General features: G+C 36.4%; 2 protein-coding genes across 3 annotated transcripts; both read right to left on the bottom strand.

Moving 5' to 3' along the window:
• Positions 1-3,082: 3,082 nt before the first annotated feature.
• LOC105221920 (uncharacterized) lies at positions 3,083-6,475 on the bottom strand. Of its 2 annotated transcripts, none has more exons than XM_011199062.3 (4): positions 6,158-6,475; positions 5,579-5,849; positions 5,243-5,424; positions 3,083-3,877 (listed from the first exon to the last, which is right to left on the bottom strand). In XM_011199062.3, the coding sequence occupies exons 1-4, from the start codon at positions 6,362-6,364 to the stop codon at positions 3,734-3,736; spliced, it is 804 nt and encodes a 267-aa protein (XP_011197364.2). In that variant the 5' UTR covers positions 6,365-6,475; the 3' UTR covers positions 3,083-3,733. The 2 variants fall into 2 exon arrangements, with proteins under 2 accessions (XP_011197364.2, XP_011197365.2); XM_011199063.3 differs by having other exon boundaries at positions 5,606-5,849.
• Positions 6,476-13,873: 7,398 nt separating this feature from the next.
• Positions 13,874-15,467, bottom strand: LOC105221921 (uncharacterized). The gene is made up of 3 exons (XM_011199064.4): positions 14,887-15,467; positions 14,646-14,827; positions 13,874-14,580 (listed from the first exon to the last, which is right to left on the bottom strand). The coding sequence occupies exons 1-3, from the start codon at positions 15,332-15,334 to the stop codon at positions 14,275-14,277; spliced, it is 936 nt and encodes a 311-aa protein (XP_011197366.2). The 5' UTR covers positions 15,335-15,467; the 3' UTR covers positions 13,874-14,274.
• Positions 15,468-18,766: the final 3,299 nt, after the last annotated feature.

Genomic DNA, 18,766 nt, shown 5'->3' with positions numbered 1-18,766 from the left:
GGACGATGACAATATTTGATGAGTCGACGTTACGAGTTTTCTAGAGAAAGGTTCTGCGAAAGATTTATGGTCCTTTGCGCATTGACCACGACGAATATTCCACTCGATGAAACGATGAGCTGTATGAGATGTACGACGACATAGACATACTTGTAGTTCAGCGAATTAAAAGACAGTGGCTACACTGGCTAAGTCATGTCGTCCGACTGGGAGAAAGTACTCCAGCTCTGAAAGTATTCAACGCAGGACCCGCAGAGGAAGAAGAAAACCTCTACTCCGTTTGAAACACCAGGTGAAGAAGGACCTGGCTTCGCTTGGAATATCCAATTGGCGCCATGTAGCGAAGAGAAGAAACGACTGGCGCGCTGTTGTTGACTCGGCTATAATCGCGTAAGCGGTATCTACACCAGTAAAAAAGAAGAAGAAGAAGGTTACAAAGGTTAGGTTAGACAGCTGATCCATCAGCGTTGCTCACACTTAGACTGTCTTTTATGATGCCAAACGAGAAACTCCTGTAGTTGGATATCAGCTATCGGCAAAAAAAAAACATGACAACAGGTGTTTTATTTCTACTTTCGCTATTTCACGAAAATATTTAAAGGTTTTTTTGCCTTGATTTGATAAAAATGGGGCATCGAGGAGAAAGTGTTGGATTGATTATATATCATTTTCTTCCAAACAGCTGATGCAACTGGCATCTGGTTAGATGTTCACCCTTACGGCATGGGTCCCGACCGGACAGCGCATAGTCAGAACTGATGAAAGCAAAGAGTTCTTTAGACCTCCTACGATTTACCCTTAGCCAGAAGGACCCTGTTCGGCACCTGGTAATCCAAGTATTTTGAAATGAAATCGAAGTGTGCGAGGATTCCAGAGTACTCAGGCTCACTGTCATCTACAAGGTGCATCCCAAAGTAAACAGTACTTAAAAAAAACTAAATACTTAACTCTGTCAGCAAGCTGAAGACGCGTTCCTTCTATTGATAGTGGATGCGAATAAAACCAGTTCGATCTTGCTAGGATTTATGAACATGCCGTTTTCAGCAGCCCAGAGCACATAATTACATCGACCGCGTAGGCGATCATCCATCAGCCGATTTCCTCCAGATTATCCAGAAGATCAATGGCAACCATGATCCAGAGAAGAGGGGAGAAAACTCTCCACTGTTGTATGCCCTCTTGATATTAAGGAAGATCTCCACAACAAATTCCTTGTTCCTTATGGTTCTCTCTAACCAGGAGACAAGTTTTTAATAAGGAAGAATGAGACTGTTGGGTCTGAAATGTTAGGCCGACAAATGCGATCTCGGCCCCTCCTACGGGATGAACGCAACCCTAACCTGTATCCAAGTCCCAGGAATTTTGCACATTCTAATGTATCATTAACACTTCCCTCAGTTCGCAAATATACATAGATATCAGCTAGTGATGGTGTAATGCCATCCGGCCCAGGGTAGTTGAATGGTTTGAATGAGTTGATCGCTCATGATGTTAGATGCTATTCATCCAGAATACACTAAACGTATGCATAGTCCGTCTCAGGGACACTGAGAAGTACTATCCCAATGGAAAGATTCCTCTGAAATTGAGTATCTAGGAGCAGCTTAAAGGTGACCAGTTTTTAGTTGCCCACTTCTACGGGTCTTCTTGGAGAGTCATCTGTACCTGTGGTCAGAGAGTGAGTGGAGTGGTGGAGTTGGAGATTAACCTGAAAATGTTCAGTGCCTGCCACTTGCCATTTCACTTTTCCTCCAAAAGATGTTCCAAACTAAAGACGGGAAGCAGAGGAAAAGGAAGACCATCCACATTGTGAAAAGAAGAAACGACTGGCGCGCTGTTGTTAACTCGGCTATTACCTTGTAAGGTGTGTCTACGCCAGTAAAATGTGGAAAGTATCGAAACATGCTAGCACATATACGAGTAGTTGAAGGGGGGAAAAATAGTTGGAAGGAAAAAAGAAAATAAAATTGTTCAAAGATATCAATAAAAGTTTGTGAAGAAGAAAAATAACAAAAATGAATTATTTTGTGATTGTCAAATTATATTCTTCATATTTTTCGGTATTCAATGCAGAGACACCAAAGTTCTTTAGTAATTTGACGACCATTAATTTTTAATCTGATTGGATTTAATTGCTCATGAAGGCAGTCATCAAATGAAAGCGGCAATCAATTGGACAATTTAATACAAAAGCGAAACCGTAATCGAAAATCGCGTTGTTCTGTAATTGGCTAATTAGAACGCGAATGAGTGTCTGTTGTATTAAATTGATTTTTGAGTTAGTGTTAATCGGCAAATATTCTCATATATTTATGAAGTATGCATGTATTTATATATATTTTTTAGCGGGCATGTGGAATATTGTGGGCGCAACAGTAAACGAGCAAGCTCTCGCACTTTTCAATTTACATGTTTCTTTGTATGTTTGCGTTTGTGCATATGTGTGAGAAACGTGAATTAATTTGGAATGCATAAGTGAAATTTTACGAATACCTTCATGCATGTTGTAATTTGATGGAATGCGCGTGCGACGAATATAAAAATAAAATAAAATATTTGTAACAAAACCAAAAATGTAAAAAATCATTAAAAGAAATAAAAAAATTGCAAAAGCAGAAAAGGGCAGCTGATGAAATTGTAATTGCAAGTGAAATTTTGTGCAGTTCGATTTGCCTTGCATATTTATCGCTGAGGTTTTTGTGCGCACGTGTGCGAAATTTTTATTTATTTGATTTTGAAAATATCTGCGGACCTTATTTATCACAAAAGCGACAAAACCAAATGAAAATGGTCAACAGGATTTTAATTAATTACGCTGCCAAGGGGAAAATTAGTTAAATGACCAGATTTGAGGCGCCTGTTCACTCTAATTTCATACAATGTTCATTTATTATTTTGTACGTTTTTTATATGTGCACCCCACCAGTTCATTTCTTTTGATTTAAAAATTATCTATGATTTATTTATGTGCAACGGCTAGAATAAAATCATTACTTACTGCCAACCCTTTCATTTTACGGTCGCCTGCCTCGGGGGCAGCGATCCTATGTAAAATTTTCACACGAAATGATAACTACAATACTTGCGTATTTTTTCGATTAAAAATCTTTTCAACTTTTCATTTGTATTTTTGTTGGATTTCTTTTACAATCTTCTGTAAATTTAACGATACAAAAAGGGGAATTTCCTTCGTGTATTTTACAATAAATAAGGTTACAAATAAATAAATAAATTATTAACAATTAAAGGTATTGTGCTTAAGTGGTAAATGTGGTAGAGTTTGTAGCTATATTCAGTTTTTGTTGTTATAGTTGCTGTTGGCTTTCATCTTTGGATCCCGTTTGCTTTTGCACGCAGAACACTCATACGCCACGGCGTGCGGTAGGCAGTCATGGCGTGGAGAAATTCCCAACTCTTCGGATAACAATTAACATAGAGTGAAAAAATTCCGCCAAGCCAAAAAAATTGCTCTAGTGCTTGTTGTTGTTTGCTTAATTTCAAGTTCCATTTTTTAAGATGAATTTAACCTGGGCCGATTTTCCATTATTATGCTGTAGTGGCTTTTGGTGCTGCCATGGATCATTTTGGCTTCGTTAAATTCGCTCATCTTAGTATTTTTTCTTTTTGTTTAGAGTTTTATTACTTTTATATTTTTAGTCAGAATGGTTTTCGTCTGCTCTTGTTCATACGTGGGTATGTAGGTATAGGTACTTTCAGAGCTTAAGGAAAAAATTTAAACATAAGCTTTGTAGGCCAAGCTTTGTGCCTCTTTGCTTGGTTGATATGCGGGTTCGTTGACGGCAGCAGATACGCCAATGGCTCGACCATCCCAGGGGCCGTGGGCAGTGATGTGTGCAGAATGGTGTTCAGCGGCGATCTAGAAGTGGTAAAGATAAAGTGGATGGAAGAAGGAAACATAGAAAATTGGTATGATTGTACTACAAACGAAAAATTGAACAATAAACGAAAATTTTGAAAACATGTTTTAAAGCTGTCCTTTCTAATGTGGCAGGGATACATATAATATAGTACATACATATATGGGTATGAATATTGGGAAAGACATACACACAAATATAAGTATACATTTAAATTTTTACGATTTTGGCGTGTATAAAAATTTGCAAAGGATTAATAATTCTTACATTAACTATTCTTCTACATGAATATATATGCACGGAACAACTATATATTTAGAAACTGCATTTACAGCTCCCGACAGCTGTTGGATATTTGAAATTAGAATTAGTTTTGATTGGGCAAATAATTTGAATGGGTTTCAATTTATTTTTGTAGGATTTGGTATATTAGAAACCATCACCTACATAATTATACAGGGGGTTGAGGGAAATGCGGATATAAATGCTTGAACAAGGCAATTATTTGCTACCAGGGACATACTCGTTTCTGCCTTTTCACAAAAGCCAATTTCGGCACTAGCGCTGCCGCTGGTACATCGGGCATTGAGATGACTAACGCTACTGAAGTGTTCTAATGGCGTAAATGAAAACAGAAAATAATGAAAAAATTAATTTTCACACGTTTTTGAACACATACGTAAGTATACCTAAATTTTGAGAGACTTTAGCCCAAAATTTACAGTTGGTGGATAGAAGCATTCCTTAATTAATATATGTTTTATAAGAATCAGTTGGAATTAATAGCGTTAATAAAAAAGTGTCTAAAAACGTTTATATAGAATTTCTACAGTATATAGTGAAATATTCGTATCCTTCTTCTCCTAGGAACGTTAGGTAATGCTTTGCTAGCTTTCGACATATGGAGAAGCTTGTAGCGGTAGCGTCTTATAGTGATACCAAACACCCTTGTATCGATTAATAAAACTAGTAGATGTGGATGTGAAGGATGCGATTTGAAAACCTCATAAGGTTCATGCAAATATGGGAACTCAAAAGTGTTTGTGTAACCTAGATATATACAGAGTCGTTTATGGGCTGTGCTGGGATGTTTGTTTTGTATTGAAGGGTGTTTTCGGGGTTGTTTGGAAGAAAACTTACCCAAAACAAACATTACAACTTAGCAAAATACCTTCTGTCCACAAATTGTTTGCCCGCGATTTTGCTACAACTCTCTCGATAGAGATAAATATTTATTATGAATGCATTTTTTTTTTAGTTTTTTTTCTGATTTTAGGGCAGTACATCGTGCCAATGTAATTAACATCCCACGACAGCCTAGAATTAATGTAAAGAAAAACAGGAAAATGTCCGATTAGGCTTACCTTCTTGCACAATTGGAAAATGGCCAAACCAACCGACACAATGAATGAGAAGAAGCCCAACGCCAGCGCATTGAATGCCTTAATCTTCAGTATACCAATGGCCATTGGGATGACAGTCATCGCCTTCAATAGGATCAGCACCATCAATGGCATAATCATTTTACGCAAACGGTGCTTCTTGCCTAGATGTGTGTGCACGAGAACGAATGAATCCAGTGGTAATGATGGGAGGATTGGGAGAGATAGTAAGAGAGAGAAAATTAATTATTTAGCTTTTTTCACTTTTGTGTTCCGGTGTCAGTGTAGACAAAAACGCATGCAAATACAAACACACACCCTTCTTGAAGAAGTTGCCCTTCTTACCCTTGCCCTCAACCACACCATCACCGGCCAATTTCACATTAAGGCTCAACTCATCGTTGGCCAAATTGCGTGAAGAGACGGTGACCTTGGCATCACCCAGAGGCAAGTCCATGGTAACATCGTGTCCCTGCAGGTAATCGCCGACAGCATCGACTAAATCGCGTTCTTCGTCGTTGGAGCGTGCGCTATTGGCATCGGCGGCAGTAGGTTGATAGCCATTCGAGCGGACCTCTACATCGCCGAACTGTTTAAATTTAAGAAAGCAATAAAATTAATAAATATTTTATTTAAATAGCTTATATTTTGACTGGTGATTGGCATTAAATGATTGTTTATTGATATTGAGTCTGTCTATTATAAATACAAAAAAGTTTTTCGTTTCAGACTCTTTCAGAAGTGTCAAGTCAATCTCTTCTCTAATTACTTTAAAAAGGAACACCAAGTGGTATTATACAATTTACACCGCTTTCACAACTTCTAAAACATCGTAATTCTATTACTTTGCCATGCTCAGATAATGCCTTTTCACCGCTTTAAGTTCACCACACTCACTTTGTAGTTATCGTTGTTGATCACTGTATCGAGGAAACGCATAGCGCGCACCTTAATGCAGGCCATCGAATCAGCCCCACTCTCACATTTGGCATTCTCTTCATCGATCATGCCCTGCATGTTCGTTGGTCTTACAGCGTTAGCTGCATTCGCCACAGCAGCGAAGCCCAATAGCGCCACGAGGACGAAGTACCGCATCGAAGCCATGTTTTTTATTTGGTGAATGTGTGAAACTAAAATGCCTTGCTCGATCCGCTCAAGTCGTGTGCGACCTCTACTTGCTACTCGCCTCGTTGAAGGAACAATTGCGAATAATAATCGTTTTTCTATTGTGCACGATTTTTATACTGCATATTTTAGCTGCATGCCTACAATGAAATTAACGAAAAACTGACAAAAAAAGCAAATACCTATTGGAGAGTCACTGAAGAAATGGCGGAAGAAGACATAAAAGCCGAAACCAGTTGACAGACGCTGCCGCGTAGAGTCTATACGCATGCACACCTGCCGGCGAGCATTGCGCGTGCACAATTTCGGCGCAAAGAAAACAACAAAAACGCACCTCTGAGACACTCAACTGCACGGTGCAGTGGCACATATGTGGCGACAAGCGTGAACGTACCAATAGATTAGCGAACGTGCGTGTATGCGCTGGCGTATGAGCAACTATTTTTTTAAACCCTTGGCTCTCTTAACAGAGACCTGTGCATTTGTATTTGTTAATGAATTAATTCATGGTTTTAAACGCAATTTTTATGCAAAGCACGCACACTAATGATATGCTCAAAACTGGCAGCAACAGCATGTTTCGCGCAGCGTTTACATACGAGTATTGCAGATGGCGCTCAGATATCTTGAATCCCAAAATAATGTAGTTTTACAAATGTGTTTAATAACAATTTTAACGATAATTAATGCAGCTGAACAAGTAATTTACGCATTTTTATAATGTTTAGTATTTTATTGAATCTCGTACAGTTTATAAAAGTCGTCGCTACTGATACGTTTCTTAGAATTAGTACTTAGAATTAAGATCACACTGTGTTCGAACTACACTAGTAAGGTTAATAGAAAAATTGAAAGAAGCATAGTCAAAGAATCTAGCGCTGGACTAGTAACTGATAAAAGTTGGAAAATAAAAATAAATAACTTTTCAGCTTAGAGGGGCACACTGCTTTTTATATTCCCTACAGAACCGGTAAAATTTTATTTGCATTATCAGAAAAAGGTTTATCGAAAACAGTAACAGGTAGTTTATAAACCATACCAAACTGCTATGTTTGATCAGTTAATAAATAATAAAATTACTAATGTTTTTGCACACTTCTCTGATGTCTTTCGATAAAGGTGTCAGCTTAGACGTTTTCATTGTGGCTTAGCGATATACTAGAAGTCCTTTTTATTTCTTTCTTGAAAACGTGTCAATCTTCGAGCTATCAATAAGGTTTAAAAGCAATATTTTAGAAAGATTGGCGTAACTTGCTTACATATTGTTTTATAGATAAAGAAATACATTGGTTTATAGATTGGGATAGCAGAAATAAGTTCTTAAATTTAAATTTTTTTCTTAGATTCATTTACTATTGTTTATTTCCGCTCGTGAAACTTTGCTGGGTCATTTATAGGATGAAGATCACGATTCCAGGATAAATTAAATTTCGGAAAGTTTTCATCTAATTTGGTTTTTCTAGCATCCTTTAAATATAACTACTTAGCCCATATTGCCTATTCATTGCAATATATTAATTTTTTTAAGATATCGAACAAATTAGCCGATATATACCGTATAAAGCCTGCCGGAAGTGTCAATTCTTATATTGTGGGCTTCGGGTAATACTGAACTTAATTGACCTAATTTAAGCCCAAGGATATAATAATATCTTGTTTCATTGAGACATCTTGCACGTAAACCATATATACCATAAAGTCCACCGAAAATTCGAAAATATTGAAAGTAGGTTTATGGGGTTAAGGGAAGCGTTGACTCCGATTTTGACATGAAACTAAAATTGCTGAGTTTCAATAATATAACTCACATATTAACCGATATTTATAGTTATAAACTCAACTCGAACACACAATAAAATTTTTGAAAATATTAAGTATTTTTACTTGATCGTTTGGATATTTGAACAACACTATACAATAAGAGATATTATAGCTTATACGAGTAATAATAGTTGTCATTGTAGACTTACTGTTCTTGCTATTTTTTATTATGTAACGGCAGATCGAGCGAGATAGCGAATCAAGTGACAAAAATAAATTCCGAAGACAAATGATTCCATTCCGCTCACAAAGAAATCGTTTTGGCTTTATAATATTTAATTGGTATCTTAAAAAACCAAATTAACATCAATGGAGCTATGTATATGTTTTTAAAATTTGTTTAGAAAGATTAAATTAGATTTTTAAGCCGCTCAAATCATGACATGTCTTTAAATATTTGGGTATTAGCGAAAATTAAAATATGCTGCACAAATTAAGTTTAATTATAATACTAAGATATAAGTGTAATATGAAAAATTAAAAAAAATGCTAATGACTACTGTCTTCAAAAATAAGACAAACATTCTAATTCTAATAAGAGTCAATAATTATGTACGTATATAGTAAGAAAAAACAGATATTCATATCCTTATACATACTTCTAATGCAACTACCTGGTGAATAAGTAAAATGTGATTCTTAAATTTTTTTGAACGGTATTTGGGCAGATAATAACACATTTAAAAAGTCCCTTAAAGGATGACAAAACCAAAAATTTTAATTTGTAATTTTGAATAACATTCTTATAAGCGAAAGTTGTTACATTTAAAAAGTCTTTGTGAGTTCGAGGGTTGCCAAATAAATATTACTGAAATAAGGCAACGACCGATAAGTATACAATGCTTTCTTTTACGACCATACGCTACGATTTGCAATCTCGACTCGTTTTAAAAGCAGCACGTGAGTCTTTCAGAAAAAAGTAAACACGAAGTAAACGAGCTGTTACTGCCATTTTAATCTGCTTCACGTATTTCAAAAACCATGTGTTGAATGACGAACTCTTAAAAATAGACAAGGGAAATAATATATTTAAGTAATTCAGAATTAATTCAAACGTAATTTTACACTCTGTTACTCAATTATTATAGAGCTTTGCGGAACGCAGCAATAAAAACGTAAATGATTTAAAAATTATGGAATTCTAAATATTTTGCACGTAAATTCGAAAATTTATTGCAAATCATATGTGCTTATGCAATAGCGTTTCCTACGGTTATTGAAGTGCACAACTGATAGAAGAGTCGAGCAATTTTTGGGAGGAGTTGTGTAATCGACAGTGAATTTCAAAACCAAAACGACAGCTAAAAACCATACGTCAATCAGAATATGTCACATTCGTGCAATGCCTAAAAAATGGGAAATCGGTCAAGTGAAACTAACTAAAAATTGGACAACATCAAAAGCGCGCCTGTTTCTTGTTTTTGGAGTGGAGTGGAAGTTTCGTTTTTTTAGCTTTTGGCTACTTCAAGAAGCCTGAAGAGACTAAGCAATATTGAGCAGTGGTAATGAAATAGAAAGTGATTACCAAAAATAAACAAAACTGAGTGAATTGATATTATATAAAACAGCAGCAAATACAAATACATTAAAAACAAATAACAAATTCGATTTTCGTAGTGATAATTTATACGATATATAAACGCGTGTGTGTGCGCGCGCGTGATGACAACTGAATCTAATTGCAAGCGTGAGCACAACGTTTGTTGCCTATCATTCGAAAACGAAAGTGAAATTGAAAATCGTCTTCACTCCAAATGTCACGAAATTCATTTGAAATTCCAAGTAAAGATAATTACACGCAGCTACAACGCGACCGCCAATACTAAATACCAAGTGCAGTGAGGAGGACGAAGCCAATATTAATCAACCAAATGACGGTTGCTGATAGTGAAATATGAATTTCAAATTTGAAAACATGGTTTAAAATCACATAACCCAACACGCTGATTTAAAACGCAAAAGATTTCACTGGAGCCGCAGTGTTGGGGCGTAGTTTTCATCGCTTTGGAATGGGAGTTGAGTGCGCCCCTGTTGCTCATTTACAATTCCGCATGCATAGCGGCTTGCAATTGCCGTTGGGCGTCAAGTGTGCTGTGTGCTCGGTGACGAGCCGCGCAGAAACGCAGTGCGCTTACGCATGTTCAATTCGCAGACCAAGCGTTGAAAAGTTTCGAGTCAAAGTCATTCAAAGGTAAAAACGGCTTTCGAGGCGATTAAAAAGCAATATACAGATATGTGATTCGTACCTTGTATTTGGGCGCGTGCGTAAAAGCGTAAATGTGTATTTCTTCATTGATTTGTTTGTCTCTGTTTTCGAATTTTTGTGATTGCTTTTCGATTTATGCATTTGAACTGTTAATAGCATTTCTAATAGCTTATCTTTATGGCAGTTTTTGCATTAAAAATTTCTTCGAACCATTTGCGGTTGCTCCTTTCTTTGATCGAAATAATTTTCATAGCATTTGCAATTCTGCAATTATAATAGCGGCACCCACTTGCATTGTTGCACGTTGGCAATAAGTGGCGGCAAGCCAATAAGCAGCCAAGCTGCATATCTCTTTGACGCACGCAATCGCAGTGAAAATCAGCGCGATGTAGCGTTTTTCAGTTAAAATTGTTTGCTTTAGCACCCCTTAAGCAACGGGTGATATTCACAGCTCCGCAGCCAACTTCACTCTGTAGTTCCGTTGGCCGCGAAATATCATATGTATATTGATTTATTTGTTGTTTGTCATTGACGTCCTCAACATGAATGCCATTTTAAAGTTATTAGCCGAGACGGTACAGTGTTATTTGACTTGAAACTTTCGATGCATTCGCCGAGAAAGACTAACTTTCACCCTACCCAGTTTATAGTGATAACTTAGATGAAGGTTTTGATAATGATCAACACCAAAGCATTGACCGGAATAATATATTAATTGCTATAACAATTGTGCTACCATCAAATTAGTTTTTAAGATTTCTACTTGCCTTATTACGATTTGTGTATAAACTGGACTGGCCGTATATCTATACTATCGTCCCTGAACATTTTATCAGCATTTCCAAGAGAGATGTGGATGTTCAAGTAATTTTGAGTAAAACCGTTAAATATGAGCTGGATGCGACCATTGTTGGGTCATATTATATGTTCATCAAGCCATTATATACATAGTTTATATATTTAACAATTATAAGTATTGACTACAAATGTTGAAAAAAATTACAACCTACATATGTATGAATTTATTTATAACTTCACTAAATCCAAATCCATTAGCTATATAATTGAACCACTTTACTTGTTACTGCAAATATTATAATTCATAAACATAAATTTACTTATATATATGTATATAATACCACTGCAAATAGACATATTCATGGGTTACTGCATATTTTATGGAAATTTTTGCTCTGAACAGGCTATATTAAATTCGCCAGGATGTTTGTTACACGAGCCGACCTGCGAACCAGTGCCTCTGTATTTGCGACAACGACCAGCTGCCATACAAACTGACCGATCGATAGACGCTATCTTTAAGCAAATTGTATATTTTTTAGAACTAAAAAGGTTAGATATGATCAAGATATCGCGTACTAGCAGATATCATTAGTATCAATAAAATCTACTTTTCCACGAGGGTCGATTAATAAATACATATTTAATGCTGAAACTAAGTAGAATGCGATTCATTTATTATTTAAATATTAAAGGTAAATTACTCGCTGAAAACCTTCGTTTACATTTTTTAAGCTTTAATAGCATCAAAACAATATTAATAAAATTAGACAAAGGGGGAATAACTAGGACTACAATTAACGCCTTAACAATCACAAAGTCAGGATTCCTTTTCATTCATCAGTCTAGAAATATAAAGGGCAGCCCCAGTGTTATGCTTATCCTTATGTAGTGCGATAAATGACGGAACGATAATTTATAAGAGCAATTATGCAATCCTCAGCTGCGAATGGATGTACTTGTATCCTTGTAAACTGAAAATGAGCTACTGCGCCTGAATAACTTATTGCTGCTAACAATTTAAGTAACTTAAAGCCGCACAAGCGGGAATTGCTAAGATAAACGCCTGCTGCTAACTTTTGGATTACGTGGATTGTTTGTAATTTTGCTCCATTCAGGATAAGAAATAGCGTAACCGCTTAAGGTTGGGTTGAGAAGGGGTGAGGTCAGTGTTAATTTCATTTTCATGCTTAAGCAAATGTAAAAAAAAGCAACAAATGTGGCTACTTTCATTACATAAGTTGCACATAACTTTGCTCGCGAAAAAGGTTCCAAGTAATCGGGATTTACTGCGCAGCAAAGGTTGGGGGTATTGCGTATGACAGGGAAATTAAAAAGAATTTTATGGAAAGAAGTTTTGTGCAAACGAAAACGTTGTAAAAGCCAACATTTTCATAATTAGGGATGACGGTTTGCATGAAGTAATTTAGACCGAACTCGCTTGGGACGCTTCGTTTTTGACGTTGATATTTTAAGTACACAAGAGTAATTTGATTATCCAAGTTATACGGCGCTGAGTATTGTCGCAAGCATGAATAGAAAAAATAAAAAGAAGCTGCACAAGTATTGTCCGCTCCAGAAAGGTGGACACGCTTTATGATAAAGAAGTCAAAAACTTTTGATTAATTGCCATTTTTTTGGAAACGTTAGTACTATTTTTTGGGTCTATTATATGTAATTTGTCTAAAATAGGTAAACATCAACAGAATTATAAACTTTTTCTTATGCAATTCCTGCGATGTTTGCTAAACAACTTTCAGTTACAAAGGTCTTATCAGTAAAATAAACATACAATTAAAGGTAATGGTTTTGACAGCCCTAAAGCTGGAGCTTAATATGCTCGTAGAAACTAGAAGCAGAAAAATTTTTTCAAGACATCATATAATATAAGTTTATTAAGTTATTGTTTTTTTTTTGTTCTTCTGTTTTCTAATTAAGTACATATACATTACAGTCTATTTAATTTATTTCAATGTTTAATTCGCAACAAAATAATTCGGTTTTTATTCATATGTAAGATCGAATTATATACATTTGTTGAATTGCTCAGTATTTTTCAAGAAGCTGGACCGAATGATGAATGATGAATATGAGAAACCCGAAAAAGTGAGGTTACATCAAGTCATCTGTATAAAAAACATCACAAAATTCAAAGCCAAAACCAAACTGTTGCCAACAACAGTCATGAAACGAGCTGTGGAAGTTCCATTTTAAAGGTCTTGATAGCAGTTAAGGGCAACCAAACAAATCTACAATCAATGTTTTTGAGAAACAAATAAAAAACAAGGAAAAACTTTCTCTTCGTTTGCAGCGAATCTATCATATACTTCGCGATTACAAAAGATTCCTTAGAAGTTATTTATTTCGATCACTCAGTTTGTGGTTCGATATTGGTGTTTCCGACAAAAAAGTTACTTCTTGGGGAGAAAAAAAGAGAAATGTGTACAAAATTCCAGACCTATAACTCATTAACTAAGAGATTAGTTCAGGTATATACAGACAGACGGACAGACAGAAAAACATTTTACTGATGGTTTCATGAGAGGTCCAAACAATATAAGGTGTACAAAATTACCCTTTTGTATACTTTTATATTTCTAGTCGAATCGAATTACATAATATACATGTTATATTAAACTTATTTGTATTATAATCTAAACTAAGATCAGCTTAGTATGATACTTATGTAACTTCGAATGTCAATTGTAGTATACGAATAGTAAGTAAAGATGATGATAGAGAGAGTACACCATTAATACACGGTTAACAAATTTCATCAGTAATTTTCAATTTCTTTTATTATGTTTCATTCTTTAACGAGGTTGCCATATGCACTAATAATAAATATTAACAATTTTTTGTACACGTAAGTAATAAATAATATTTTCTAGTATCTTTTTGTTAGATTTTCATGTTTTGTTCAATAAATAATTTCTTTGGAAACGGGTGCCGTCTTTAAGCCTAAGTAAAAAAAATAAATACAGGCGATGCGTTGTCGTCAATTTCCATTCGATAGAATGATTCGAAATTACTTTCACCTAGGTGAGAGTATACATACATATATTTAAGGTTGCCTTTGACCAGCGAAAGCCATATCTTGTGCGTCTTGTGGCTCTTGAGACGAACGCGCCCAAGCGTGCGGATCCCAAGCAGGCGATGGATGTTCAAAGTGCTCAACATGTTCGACATGTGCTGGCAAGTCCAAATGGTGATCGACGTGATGGTCCACATGATGTGGCACGATATCAATGTGATGGGGTACAATGTGTTCGACATGATGGGGGAAGTGTTCGATGTGGTGTGGAATGTGTTCAATGTGTTCCACATGTTCGACATGATGAGGATAATGAACTACTTCGTAATTAATAATCTGCAGAGAAAGAAGATTTAAATAATAATTAGAATACGACAAGAGTACGCGAGATATATTTTTACCTTTGGTTTGGCAATTTTAAAAACGACCAAAGCGCCAGACAACACCAATGATAGTAGACCCAAGGTCATGGCTTTCCAGGTCTTGAGCGCGATCAAAGCCAAAGCGAGTGGCACCAAGACTGTGGTCTTCAATTTCAAACCGATTAGGAAGGGCAACAATACTTTGCGAACCATGCCACGACCTTAAAAGCAGCAAAGAGTTATCATAACATTCAATTTCACAATTTATAGCAAGGCTTACCTTGGTTTGGATCACGTTCCGCTAATGGTACAACAGAATCTTTTGTCAGAGCGTTGCTAAACAAAAAGTCCGGCACGTATGAGCGTGCTTCTTCGGTGCTGAAGAATTCAGGAGCCCGAACGCGCAAGGCATGAGTGGCCAAGAAGTTGTCGATATCGTTGAATAATTGTTCTTGTGCATTGTAGGAGCGTTGTTGTATTGGCTGTACTTTACTAGTGCGTACAATAGACAACTTATCGGTGATTTGGATTTCATCTTGTTGAAGTGCCTGATTGAACCACTGCATGGCTTTCGGTTGCACACAGCTTGTGCTGAAGTCCTTCAAGCAGCTGTTGTACATGTCGAACGCCAGATCGGTGGCAGAGCTTGTGGGAGCCATTTGCGTGGTCCCAGCGTATGTAGCGCTAGCGGTTAGCGCCACCACAAACACAATGGCGAACATCCTCATCCTCGTCGTAGTTGTTTGTCACCCTTCGCGACTGACCAAAATATGTTGCTTAGCTGAATGTGTTTCCTGTTGTTGTGGGTGCGTCTTTTCGCACAGACAATCCAAGCGGGTATGTAAATGGTGTCTTAGCTGTTTGTGGTTTTTATACGACATCGTACATTTTATCAATTAAAATGCATGTTGTCACCGAAAACAATCGTCGCTGCTGTCGCTGAAATTGGTTGGCATTGCACCTGGCCTGTTCTCTCTGGTCTCAGCAACTTTCCTTCATGCCAGCGCTCTCCTCAGACCGTTTCTTTTCGCAGTCTTCGTTTGTGTTTTCATTATTTGTTTTGATCTAATATCCGCAAGTGCAAATTAAGCACAATTAACCAATGGTCGAATACTTGTGATTTCACTAGCATAGCAATTCGATGAGTAGGAAGGTGATGAATGAATTGTTATCAGATTTTAGGCAACACACATTAAAGAAGTTTAGTTTTTAAGATAATGCCAGAATCAATGGTTTTAGATTCTGGGGGAATGCATATGTATACCAGATGTTTAAACAAACAAGCAGCGCTTGTGGTGACACTCTCACCCTTCGCGTTAAAGAATAGTTTGGTAACCCCTTAGTTATGTTTTCCATAAACTATGATAATTGATTTTAACTCTTCAGTTTCTAAAATCAAAGAAAAAAAGAATTGGTAATTTGCGACATTAGTAAAACTGATCTAAAATATGCAAAACTAAACTTGGTAGCATTGAAGATAGCAGTACGCTATACTCCTCCTTTATAAATTCAAAAATGACCAGCAAAAAATGGTGAATCGAAGACAGCTATTATTACATTACTGCTTAAAATTGGACTAGGGGAATTAAATTTGGTACTAAACACTCGACGTTACTGTTAAGTGGCCATTCTCCACCAAAATCTATAGACAGTATAAAAATATATCTTAAGAGTATTAGTTGTGAATATAATCTACAATAGTACTGCTTGTCCATATGCTTCGAAGATGAGAAATAGGAAGGTTGCAAAATGTTGCTTAATATGCTCCTGCCCAACTATCCATAGATGTTTTCAAGCGAAAAGTCGCAGCATATTCTACTCTAAGAATTATCAAATTAGGTGGTAGGTTTTATATATAAGCACTAAAACTTTATGAGTATAGTGTAAATTGCTTTCCAGACTCTCATGACATAGTATGAAAATGAAAGAAATAGGATAATAACAACGATTATCTCCAATACCCAGAATAATATATTACTGAAAGTGCAGTAATTGTCTAACGAAGACATTAACAATAATTTGGTACATTGCAATTTATCCATCTTCATATAATGGTGTTTTCAATAAGACAGCTTCAGTTTTCCAGCATAAATCGACTGATATTGCTGCAATTTCACTTTCGATATTCGTACGAAGTTCATAAATCGTCGCTGGCATGTTGGTAAACCATAGACTTGACGTAGCCCAACAGGAAATAGTCTGATGGCGTCAAAGCGCTCAACCGAGGCGGGCCATTTCGTGAGATAACACATTCACCGAACTTGGTTTTCCCTAAATCGATTGTGACATTCGCTGTGGCGTCGTCCTGTTGGTACCACATATTATCTGAGTCCATATCATCCAATTCCATCCAAAAATATTCGGTTATCATTGAGCGGTAGCGATTACCTTTGACAGTAACGTGCCGATCTTGATCATCACGGAATCGCACCAAACCGTATTTCCCGTATTTCGGGATGCAATGATAACTCATGGAGTACGTGCTGCCTGACTAATAATGCATGTTTTGCTCATTGACGAAGCCATTCAGCCAGATGTTTAGTCGATGAAAAAGTTGTTGCTCAGCCCACTTAACAAACATACGACGATTCTGGTCATCAAGAGGCTTCAATTCATGCGTAAATTTGATCTTGTAAGGATGTAGGTCAATATCATTTTTGCGAAATTCGCCACAACGTAGTCACAGAGTTGCCCAACGTTTGAGAATGACGTGTGAGAGACTGATTTGGATATTTCTCAATTGTTGCACTAGCGGCAGCAATATTCTCTATACTAAGAGCACTTCTTTGCCCCATTGGCACGGGAACATTTTGTACTGTGCCTGTGGATTCTAATTTTTCTATTAGACGCACAATTGTTGATCTGACAGGACGATTATAACGACCATAAACTAAACTGACTACGAACTTCGGAAGTAAATTTTAATAATTTCGACTCGTTGTTGGATCGTATATCTTTCCATGGTGAAATGGAAAACCTTACTGAAGAGAAATGTTAAAAGAGCGGGAAAAAATATGGGACCGTTTGCTATCCCCCCCGTCATTAAAATTTGATAATAGGATAAGACGAATCTCAACCAGGCTCTTTCCAACTGTCAACTTAAAGTTTTTTATGAAATAATGCGAATACATTCATATTAAGTGGTTATAGAATTTCATTGTTATATTACAGTAAATCGATTTTAAATTCAAGCGAATATCGTTCATGCAAACAGGTATACTCATGAAGCTATCCATTCTCCCACATTAAAGCGTGGAAATGGCCACCATAAACGCTAACCGTTAAATAAAATTGAAATTTAAACCCACTGATAATCGTAAATGTGTGGTGTGTAAATGAAGCTATGTGACTTTGATAGCATTCGTTGCGATGGAGATTGTACTTTCCAGTATACGAATAAGTCTACATATACACAAGTATATAAAATGTTTGTAAAAACCATATACATGTGTATGTATATCAAAATGGCAAGTAAGGGCGGTCAGTAAACCATTAGAACCCTAGAGGTCATAACATATTTGATTTGATTTCATAGCTCGAAACCTACTTGACCAAATGTGGTACTTAGCATTATTCTTATATCACAGTGGGAAAATGGGCGAAATCGGATAACAACCACGCCCACTTTTCTCATAACGAAAATTCTAAATTCCATATAACTCTATCACTATCCAGTATACAACACTAGCACCAATGAGTAGGTCAGATTAGGCTGAGAGGTCGATCCAAACACGGTTTCCATTTAGACACCTTAGAATGCGTGGTATCTAAAAACTGGATCATAAGGCACTTACAAATCGAAAAAGCACCTTGAGCCTATCATAAATTTGTTGACACGGCCAATCTCAGTTTTCGCTATGTAAGACTACTCTAACATATCGAGTACAAAGAGCAAGATCACTTACCATAGTTAATGGTATACCACACCCTTTAGTTTTCAATTAACACTGCATTGCGGAGTTGTACTCCGGTACAAAAATACGAAATTATAACTAGCTTTTTATTGAAGAAATAAAAGAGTTGAGCGGGTAGGTATAACGCGGTAAGCAAATCTTTCCTTCCATACCCCTGTGGGGAAACAGAAACGATTTATTTGATTATAAAAATAAGCTTTTATTAAATGTTATTTTCAAATTACTTTATCAAAATTTAATAATTGA

This window comes from Bactrocera dorsalis, chromosome 2 (genome assembly GCF_023373825.1).
Source record: "Bactrocera dorsalis isolate Fly_Bdor chromosome 2, ASM2337382v1, whole genome shotgun sequence".
NCBI classification, from domain to species: domain Eukaryota; kingdom Metazoa; phylum Arthropoda; class Insecta; order Diptera; family Tephritidae; genus Bactrocera; species Bactrocera dorsalis.
The sequence above is the reverse complement of the archived record's forward strand: the minus strand, read 5'-3'. Positions and strand labels throughout refer to the sequence as shown.